Source organism: Haemorhous mexicanus, chromosome 21, assembly GCF_027477595.1.
Source record: "Haemorhous mexicanus isolate bHaeMex1 chromosome 21, bHaeMex1.pri, whole genome shotgun sequence".
Classification (NCBI taxonomy): Eukaryota; Metazoa; Chordata; class Aves; order Passeriformes; family Fringillidae; genus Haemorhous; species Haemorhous mexicanus.
Genome location: NC_082361.1, coordinates 444,360 through 455,000, shown reverse-complemented (window position 1 = coordinate 455,000; position 10,641 = coordinate 444,360). Strand labels below are relative to the sequence as shown.

Genomic DNA, 10,641 nt, shown 5'->3' with positions numbered 1-10,641 from the left:
GCAGTTTTTCTGGTCTCCCAGTGATACAGTAATTGTCCAGTTATGACCGACTTTGGCATTGTTATCCACACCTATCCACAGGTCCTGTCAGATGGATGGGAAGCTTGCTGGGGTGCTAATGTGCACAAGCTGCAGTAGCCAAGGAGCCAAACAGCAGTGTGTAAAGATGCCAGCTGGCCTGGGAATTGCCATGGAGGGAGTCAATGTGCTCTTGAAGGAGGGGATGGGGCCCCTGGCATTCCCTGGTGCTGCTGCACAGGGGGACAGCTTGGAGCTAGATAGGGGTGCAAAATCCCTGGCTGCTGCAGTTTAACCAGTGCGTGAATTGCTTCTTTTGGTTTAAGAGGAACAAGGGGTGCTGCCTGTGGCCCTGCTTTCAGGAGCTGCAAGACCAGAGCTGAGGTCCTGCATAGCTAAATGGAGAAGGGGCTGCACCCAAGCAAAGTCTTGCAGAGGCAGCTGAACTGTGACAAACTTCCCAATGGTCACCTATTAACTGACTCCCTGGCATTCCTGTGTGCAAACACCCAGCACTGGAATGCTGTCTGCTGCCAGCCTGTTCCTGGGTCAGCAGCTTTGCAGCCCTGACAGCCACGTCCATGGGTTTCCCCTGCACACATCCACAGGGAAGGCCATGGACAGGCAGTAAGTAGCGGGTGGCTGGGTCCTGTGGGGACAGCACCCACCCCAAGTGAGAAAGCAAAGCAAGCAGGAGCATTTCATCAGAGGAGGCCTGCAAAGAAAACATTATTTCCTCAAATGTGTTCATCATTCAAAATTGTTCAAGCAAAGGTTTCCATCGTGCTGTGGCCATTACTCATAATCTGAGGATCTGGATGCGTGGCTCTCCTTGGTAATTAGCTGCACAGTGTTCTCTCTGCCCTCCATTTGGTGGAACAGCAGTTGTGCTTTGGTCCCAGGGTGTCTCCACAGAACAAGCAGGGCTGGTCCTGGCTGTGGGGCCTTGAAATGTGACTCACGAGGCCAGATTGCATCCCTGTACCACTAACCAGTGCCAGTGCCTGTGCCCCCCGGGCCAGAGGCTCCCTGTGACCCTGGCAGGTCACAGGATGCTTTGGGCCCTGCTTGCCTTGTTGTGGGGGCAGCTGGTGACAGTCTCTCCTCCTGGACCATCCCTTCAGGTCAGGGATGCCCTGAACCTCTCGAGGGGCTGAACCCCTGTCCTGGCCAAAGCCACCACTGGGCGCTACACAAGTCAGTTATCTCTGGTAGGATTGCTGTACACTGGTGTCCTGTACATCATAACTGAAATACGTATGTGACAACTTATCTAGTGCTTAGTAACAAGTAGGGGATAGGAAAGTTAATGGGAAAGGGATCAAGAAACTGCTTTTTCGAAATTGCTTCATCTGTTTCAGAGTGGGTGTCTGAGTTAAAGGAGATTAGGACCTCCTCACTTTTTTAGAATAATCAAGGTGCAAACTACAAATATAGAAGGGAAGTTCTGACTGCAAAGAGACATTTTGGTGCATTGAATTAGAGGCAGCAGGTTAAGCCTACCTTTAAGAAACCTTAAAACCAGGCAGCAGCTGAGCTGTGACCTGCAGCAACTCCAGCATGAAATGAGACTCTAGGCTGATTTTCCTCCAAAGACAAGCATGGAAAACATGGAATGTGCAGCACTCTTGCACTACTATGCTAAATGTGGCTATGGAGAGATTAATTCCTGCAGCACAAAGGATTTTAAAGGACTTTAGCTTACAGGCAGGATGCGGATGCAGGATCCTTTTCACCTTGTTTCCCCCTGAAAACTGGGATTCTTTTTGATGGTGAGGTCTGACCAGGGCCTGCTGGGAGTTCCTGCTGCCCTTGGGAGAAGCATGTGCAGCAGCACTGGGCCAGTGTCCTTGTGCTAGCCACAGGACTCTGTATATTGTCTGTTCTCAGCTGAAGGTGCAGAAACCTGTGCACTGTTATTCTTTAGAGGTGGTGTCTAGGCATGGACAGATTTTGCAGCCACAAAATGCTTGAAATCTTTACAAAACCTAAAGAGGGTGGTGGGGATCGACCACTGTCCCCTATCTTGGTCCAGCCTCTGAGTGAGTTGCAGATCTGGCTGCTCAGCTGAGGTGCTCTGGGGCTGGAGATGCCAGGACAGGGCCCCTGCCCTCCTGCATGGCCAGCCACAGCCCCTCTCCCATGAAGAGTGGGAGCTGCAGTGTGGTGGGCAGCAATCTCTGGCCCAGCCCTGAGCTTCCTCTGGAATGGCTGTGTGACTGGCTCCCCAGGCAAATCTTCACCCCACAAATGCTGCCAGCAAACCACTGTGAGGTGCAAAGCTGTGCTGCGGCCAGCACTAAGCCCTGAGGAGTTGCACCAGCAGTCACCACCCTTCCAGCTGTGCCATGCTGTGGCAGCCACACGGAGCAGGGTGGCACAAACAGAGCACAGCTGACAGACCCAGCTTGCATGCACCACTCTTTGGAACAGTGCTCTGGAAGATCTGAGCTCTGGCAGCCATCCACCCAGGGATAAGCCATGTTTTTTCAGCCACAGCAACGGGATCGGAGCCAAGACTGACCAAAATTCCCCCTATTAGGTGTCCTGAAAAGACAACACTGGTATGAACTGGACAGCATGCACAGAACTGAAGAACTCGTGAGAAAAGACATGTTCTGAAATAAAGAGGAGTAAATAAATGGATCTTGAAAAAGATGGATGTAAAATATTCACAGGAAAGCATTATACTTGCAAATATTTATGCTTTTGAGTAACTTTACACAGATAGATTAACCAACTGCAGTGTAGCTATGATTCACGAACCCAACAGGCAGTATTTGCTGATTCAGAGCCCGTGCAGTGCCCCGTGGAGGAGAACAATAGGGCTTTTCCCAGGCACCAGACCTGCCGAGGTTTAGAGGTGCCTGCGGCAGAGGTGCCAGCACTGCCCCGGGCTGTGCCGCAGCCACTCCGAGGGCAGCAGACCAACCGCGCTGGGAAGTGACTCTCTCTGGAAAACATGTTATTGCAGATCATGCCACAGACACGTTGGGATATACGCTTGCAGTGAATCTTTGAGTATTTTGTGGATACTAAGCAGCAATTAGAGTCTTCCTTTGGAATCAATTCATTTCCTACCACCATGGTAGCAGGGAGGATCTTATTGAAACTCTCGGATTTTTAATATTATTACACTAAAGACTCTCTCAGTATCAGCATCTCCACGGGGGAGCATTAGCACACTGTAATGTGTAACAACTTCTCCAGTTCAGGAAATCTTCTTGTATTTGTAATAGGACATTTGGGGCATATATTATGTATGGGACATATATTTCTCATTTCCACCAGGCATCATCTTTTCTTCTCTCTAAATTACTCTCCAAATCAAAAAAATGCATTGTATTCCTTATCACTCAAAATATATATATTTTTTAATCTTTGGATGGAGAAGCCACTAACAGCCATCAGGGCTGTATCAGTAAGAGCCAGAGAGCCTTGGTCAAACAGGGAGGGGACGGAGTCACCGTTCAAAACTCCTATTACCACGGTTCAGCAAGCACCAGTCTAAAGTGCTTTCCTGGAGAGCAGCACCAGTCAGGACAGGAGGAAGGCTTGGTCCCAGCCCAGGACTGTGTCCAGGATGAAGCGGGACTCCAGTTTCTGTTGTTTGCTTTATGGACAGGAACACAAAACCACTAATGCGTACGTTGCCTTCCAGACAAGCCTCTCAAACACTGACTAATCACAGCTCGCAGTGTTTTGCTTGGTAGGAAGTCTGACCACAGCAGGATGAAGAGCAAGGAGCTGACACAGCCCTGAGGATCAAACCCAAGAGCCCCCCTGCTCCTCAGCACCTACAGCCCAGTCATGGCTGGGCCAGTGGGAATGGGCTGGGCAGCCGAGCTCCTGCCCACCTCAGAGAGAGCCAGCGCGGTGCAAAACCAGCCTGGAGACACCCACGGAAGGAAAGAGAAGGGCTGTCGGCTCAGCCGCTCCTGCTCGGCTCGGCTCAGACTGGCTAAAGCAGTGCAGAGACAGTCCAAACAGGATGGAAGGCACAAATCATCATCTAGGTGAGAAAAGAACAGGCTGAACAGAACTGCTCAAAAGATGGCCAAATCAAGCAAAAAGACAGTGGGGGAGGAGAAAAAAAAAAAAAGAAGAAGAAAAGAAAGGGAATTAGTATTTTAGTTAAAGGCAGAATATCAGACAAGGAAACACCCTGTGACCATGGAGATGGACCCTCTGATAAATGCAGCATTAGTCAATGGGAGGAAATTTGGGGGTCTGAGTGAGAGCCTTCTCCTCTTCTAAGTCACAAAGACAGGCTCCCCACACAAAGGAAACTCTGGCATGGAAAATAGAGTAAGCCAGCTCTATAAAGGATGGGGGAGACCATCTGCTCCGAGGGAATGACTGAATAATGTCTGATAAGAGCTTTCAGCATGGCTTGCGACTTGACCATTAACAAAAAATCTCCAAGCTGTTCTTAACTCTTTGGTATTGTCGTTTTCACCGTGATCTTCACAGAATCTCTTGCTGCACTTCACACACATCACTTCTCAGCCTCTCACAAAGAGGAACGGGTCCTGCTCTTCTTTCTTTTAAATTCACGTACACATTAACGTGTTTCCTTCCCTCCCTTATTTTGTTCTTCACCCTAGGGTTTTTTTCTTTTGCTTTAGATTAGCAGCTGCAAATCTCCGTCTTGCACCGGAGGCCGCTGATGTCAGCCCCCACACCCATCTTGCTGCTCTCCAGACGATTGTTGTTGACCTTGCCTCAGGTAAGGTGCTCAAAAGGCAGCGCAGGACAGCTGCAGGATTGGTTCATGTAACGATGGCTATGGACCATGCAGCTGTCCCACGACGTGCTGCGATTCACATCATTTGATAATTCAATGAGTGTGTTTTCAGTTTCAACACTGACACGTGTTAAGGTTGAGCAGAACCAGACCTTTGCAGACTCTCTGTTCAGGATGTTTCCTGCGCTGTGAGCGGACCCGAAGGCTGCTGGACACCCAGCCAGCCGGGCAAACCCTGACTGCTTTGGACCAGAACTTTGTTTTCCAGGCCATGGCGAGACAGAGCATCAAATATCTTAATGAATTGAAGGTAGGTGCTGAAACTGCTCATCCCTCCCAACCCCAGGGAATTCTTGAGAAGATAACCAGCTTGTTTGACACCATTTGCCCTTCCTCAGCCCACGGCAGCTGCTGCCCATCTTCTGGAAGCAGCCCGTTTCAGAAGGAAGAAGGAGGTTACATTGTCCAAATCACAACTATTCAGCCATTTCCCCTGGCACCTCCGGTCCGCTCCGGGTCAGGGAGGCTGTTCGGAGCCCGGCCGGGCACTGCCCTGCTCCCGAGGAAGGGCGGTTCTGGCGAGGTGTGGCCCCGGGCCCCGCGGGGCCGTGGCGGGGCCGAGCCCGGTGCCCGGGGGCGCGGGCGGGGCCGGGCCGGGCCGGGCGGAGCGGCGGGCGGCAGCGCAGCGCGGCAGCCGCGGTGAGTGTCCCGAGGGACGGGCCGGGCCGGGCCGCGGGGCTCGGGCGGGGGGCGCGGGGCGGCGCGGGGGCCGGGCCGGGCGGGGCGGGATCCGGGCCCTGCGCGCCGCGGTCCGGCCGCGGTGGGCGCGGAGCGGCGGCGGCGGAGCTCGAGCCCCGGGCCTGGGCCTGCCCGGCGTCCGCTCCGCTCCCCGCCCTGCGCCGCTCCGCCCGGGCCCGCAGGCCGCTCCCCCGCCGCCGCTCCTCCCGCCGGGCCGCGCCGCGCCGGCTCCGCCGGGCGATGAGGAGCTGCTTCTGCCTGCGCCGGGGGAGCCGCGACCCGCCGCCCGCCGCACGGGCAACAGTTAAGTGTCCCTGCGGCCGCCGGGCCGGGCCGGGCCGGGCCCGCCGCCTCCCGCGGCCCCTGCGGGTCGGCCCGGCGCGGCGGGAGGAGGCGGGGGCTCTCACACGGCCGCGGCGCCGGGCGGGGCGGGCGGGCTGAGCCCCGGGCCGGGGCCTGCCGGGGCTGCCGGGGCCGGCTGTCGCGGGCACCTCGCGCCTGGGCCGGCGCTGGAGCCCTCGGGGCCTCCGTGAGACCCGGCGGTTCCTCCGAAGCTGGGCGAGCTGCAGGAACGGCCTCGGGTACCAGCCTTGGGGTGCAGCCCCGGTGACCTTGACCTGCTCCGGCATTTACTGTAAAATTTTCTTGATGACGGGTGGAGGAAATAACAAAACCCTCTCTATTTCATGTGGTCTTTTGCTGCGTTTGTGGCACGGGCCTACCTGGCTGCCCGTTTCTTACCTGTGCTCAGTGCATGGCTGCAGGAGTGGTATGGGCTGACTTCTTACAGCCTGGCTGCAGCAGCGACACAGAGCTGCCTGTGTCTTAAGTACTCGTACCTTGCATCATGGAGGCTTGCAGGCTTTCTCTGAGGTTTCTGGAGCTATTTTCAAAGGTCCACCAATCTTCAGTGTTGTCTGTAGGTTCCCAGAGCTGGGTCATTCTCGGCTTGGTCACAGTAACACTGAAACCAGACAGACGGGATATCAGCAGGTGTGTAGCTGCTCAAGCTAAAGCTTGGGTTTCTCCATTTTGTATTTTATTTTAACTGAGTGAGAATGTGCTCATCTATTCTTTAAGGGAGCCTGTGTGTTCTGCAGCAGGTTGGCAGTGTCATCCCTATAATTCTTAGTTGAGATGGCCTTCCCTTCTAGACGAAGGCATAACTTAACTTCTGGAGGTGTGAGATGGAGCAGACAACATCTCACTCTTGTACCATGTGCATCTCTGACAAAGCGAATCCCAGGCTTCAGGGTGCTGTTAGCCCCCCGGGACCTGTTCATACCTCTCCCAGCTGAACTGAATGTCATTTCAGTTTTCCTGCCCTGGTGCAAGGTCATCCGTGTATGGAAACCTATTTTGTTTCAAAACAGGACACTTCAGAAATGTGTGTCCATAGTTAGAAGTGCTGTGAAGCAATACAGGGTCTCAATTTTGCTCATTCTGTCACTTAAGTTCCTGTTTCCATCCCATTCAGTCACAAAGTGTAGATTTTGCAGCTAGTGCAGGACAACTGTCTCCTTAGGGAGCCTGTGTGCAGGGGTGATTCCAGGCATGCCTTCGATGGTGGTGAAATGTGAAACTGAAATTCTTCCTGTGTGTGATGGTGGCCTCCCCGGCCCGCTGCTGATGGCCCCTGCGGGTTCCTGTTTTCCTGATGGAGGCGATGCCGTGTTCCATGAGCAGAAGTAGAAGGCTGGCCGGGGCCGTGTGCGGTGCGGGAGGCGCGGAGCGGCGCGCTGTGCCAGCAGTGCCTTCCTGCAGGCGTGGAGGACAGCCTCTGAGCGCCGTGTCTGCTGGGATTATGGGACCATTTCCCACAGGCTGCAGGCATGCAGTGAGGTAGTTGGGTTTTTTTCCAGTTTTGCCTTAGCTCATACTTTTCTGCCTGTGGGAAGAGCAAGCCAGTGTCAAAGTGCAGGGCTTGTAGTTGGAGGAAGAAACAATAACACCATTCTCTGTCTAAGTCCCTGGCTATTTAACTTCAGAGCTTGACCCGCTTTGCTGGCAGCATGATGTTCCTGTAGCAAATACATTGAAAGGCCTGATCTGGTCATGTACCCACCAGCTCTTGAACTTGCTGAACTTGTTGAAAAGGAACACTGAGAGCAGAAAGTGGTCTAGAAACTCACAATAACACATTCATTTCTGAAAGCAGGTTCTTCTGCTGTGTGTGTGTCCCAGCCAGAGCCCAGCAGTGTGTGTGGTCAGTCACCTCAGTGGAGCCAGCAGAAAAGTATGCCTAGGATAAACTAATGAAGGCGGATGAGCTAACAAGGAAATGGGAGAGAAGAAGCAAAAAGGCTATAAACAGACAGACTTGGCAGTGCTGGCAGACAGGGAGGTGTGTGTGACTGTGGGCATGGGTTGTGGGAAGAAGGCTGTGCCAGAAACAGTGGAGTCCCAGAAGGCCTCTGCTACAGCTGGGCATCAAGATCCCAGGGACGCTGTGCCTCCTGTCTTGAGCATGTCTGGCTGGAGGGTTGGGAAGCATTCAGGATAGAGCCAGCAGCATGGCAGCTGCTTGTCCAAGAGTGCATCCTGTCCATCTTGTCCTGCAACCATCCCACCCTGCTCTGCTGTGTGCTGCTTGGGGCTGGTGCTGCCAGAATGCACAGGGACTTTCTCCTTAAAAACACATTCTTTCCCCACTGGCTTTGTCTGGGCAGCCCCACAGTGTTCTGAAGCTTCTTCCTGCCCCAGAGCTCACATCCGGCTTCCTTTGGCTGCTGGGATGTGCTGGGGACTGGATGGGGCCCCACAGCTGAGAGCAGCATCCAGGGAGCATGCTCCCAGCTAATGGGAAAAATGTTCTTCTCATGGTTTTGGCCTGGAATAGCCCTGCAGTGAGCGGGTGGGCACAGGCAGCTTACTGCAGGATGCTGAGAGCCGTATCCTGGGCTGAGTGCTCAGTAACTGTAATGGTAGCTGGGCATGCAAGCCAAACTCATGTTGCTAAAGAGAATTAAAGTAACATGCTGCCTGTATAGGTATTTATAGAATCCTGCTCCTTAGTTTAATCTCCTCTTTGACTGTTTATGTCTTCATTTTTAAGTTAAAAGGTTCAGTAGGAGAGAAACCAAACTTTGTTGACGCTCTCAAAGAGAAGTGCAGTGTAACTAATGATCTGTGCAATTGCCCAGCCAGAGACTCCCCTCTGACCTGTGCAGAGTTCAGAAAAACATTTATACCAGTGTGCAACTGACTTCTGCTGCTCCGTGTCTGTTCCAGATGTATCCTCGGTGCCTGCCACCTGCACAGCAGGCAGCTGCCCAGTGGCTGCAGAGCTTGTCTGTGCAGGGCAGAGCCCTTGTGGCAGAGCCTGGCCCTGCTGCAGTGGCCACAGCAGGTTTGCTTGCTGGGCAGGTGCTGTGCCTGCCGTCCCTGTGGCTGCAGGCACGGGGCAGAGGAAGGTGCTGGGCTCTCTGGGCAGGGCCAGCTCGGTGCCCTTGCTGCAGCAGGTGCTGCTCGGGGCCCTGTGCCGGTGCTGTGCTGCGTTACCCTGTGGTGACCACGGCCGGGCGGGCAGCCCCACGCCCAGCGCTGCCGCCATAGAGGGGCTTTGTGTGAGCTGGCACAAAGTGAGGATTGATGCCGTTTCCCCTCCCCCTGCCCTGCCAGCAGGGCTGCAAATGGCTCCCACAAAGGTACCCTTCTTCCCTCGCTCAGGACAGGGTGCCAGCGGGCTGAGGGGGAGGCACCAGGCTGCGGCTTGGAGCACCCACCCCTCCTTCTGTGCTGGTGCCGGGGACCCCCTCGCCCTGAGCCTTGCCCAGGCTGAGCTGGCAGCTGCTCAGGTTCCTGCTGGGGCAGCTGGACCTCCCTCCACAGGCCCCAGCATGGTGAGACAGCCTGGGCAGTGCTCAGCAGCAGGCACTTCATCAGGGCACCTTTGGGGGGGCTGAAGGCACCGTGTGAGCAGATCTGCTTCCCTGCAGTGCCGCTACAGCTGGGTGGGAGCCTGCTGTGGTGTTCTTAACATGCTGGGGAATAGCATCACTTACCTGGATTTCAGTTCAGAATGGCCTAAGAGAAGCTTACGTCAGCATTCATTACCTCCCAGCTCCTTCCAATATGCAGTGAGAAGTCACCACACTATCGAGTGACTTGAAGTTTCAGAAAACATTCATGAAGAACAGATTGTAAGCTCTTTGTTAAATTCACGTTATGTTTCTTCCGTGCTGTATGTTTGAGGTTCTGCATTATTTGTGAGGCCTCTGGATGAGCTGTGGGGTGGCACACATTGGCACAGGGTCTGTCATGGCTGTGTCAGGGCCTCCAGCATTCCTGCAGCAGGGTCCTGTGCTCCTCGCCCACCCCAAGGACAGGGAGCCTGCTGGGAGAGGAGGGGGAGCCCTGGGGCTCAGGCTGCACTTGCCATCATGCTTGAAGGTTTGAGCTGCTTTGGGAGTGAAGAGGGTTCCCTTTGCTCTGTGTGCTGGATGTGTGTCCAGCACACTGGTACGAAAGCAGAGCTCTGTCCTGTTTGGTTCATCAGCAATAGTGTTTGCACCCCTACTGGTCACTAGCACCTGTTTTGGACTCCTCAAGTAGTCTGGCTGTTCATGTGACATTATTATTATTTACTTAGGGCCCAGACTTGCTCTTTTTTATTGCCTGCAGCACGATGTTTGTTCAGACTGGGCATTGTGAAGTGTAAACCCAATTCCACTGGCACCAGTACTCACCTCTGCCTTTTCTAGAAGCAGTAAGTAACCAGCCATCTAAATGGCCTAGAAATACTGGGGTTTGATTGCTCTGAGGAGGGAATTGAATTAGGCAGCTCTGGTTCACGGCTTGTCTGGCTGTGCAGCAGTGATGCTTGTTTACACAAAGCACTGCCCTTTGTCTTGGGGTGCGTGGGGGGGCTGTTTCCTGGGGCATTCCTGCCTGAAAGCCAGAGAAGACTTGCTTTAGCTGGCTGCCTCTGCAGGAGATCACATGCTGAGGCGGTGACACCTTCCCCATCCTTCACCTCGGTTGTTTCAGCCCCTTTCTTGTCCTCTCCTCCTGCTTCCTGCAGCAGCATCCCACCAAAATTAGTTGGTCTTACCTGCTTCTGTCCTTTTTGCATATCTCCCTCCCTTGACGTTCTCGGTGATGTGTCTTCTGGAAGATGCTCGGGCCTCCTCAAGGCC

At 54.1% G+C, this 10,641-nt stretch overlaps 1 protein-coding gene across 9 annotated transcripts in view; it reads left to right on the top strand.

Annotated features, from left to right (window-relative positions):
• The first annotated feature begins 4,933 nt into the window (after positions 1 to 4,933).
• The window catches only part of MVB12B (multivesicular body subunit 12B), a 55,566-nt gene continuing 49,858 nt past the window's right edge, over positions 4,934 to 10,641 (top strand). The window contains exons 1-2 of one of the 9 annotated variants that reach the window (XM_059865342.1): positions 5,057 to 5,075; positions 10,127 to 10,211. Coding sequence is in view for 2 of the 9 variants with exons in the window: in XM_059865335.1 (XP_059721318.1) it covers positions 5,744 to 5,806 (63 nt within the window). In the remaining 7 variants the exon portion in view is untranslated. Of the gene's footprint in view, positions 5,076 to 5,419; positions 5,465 to 5,676; positions 5,807 to 6,533; positions 10,212 to 10,641 lie in introns of those variants that run through there. The other 8 variants (XM_059865341.1, XM_059865339.1, XM_059865340.1 and 5 more) reach the window with 8 other exon arrangements.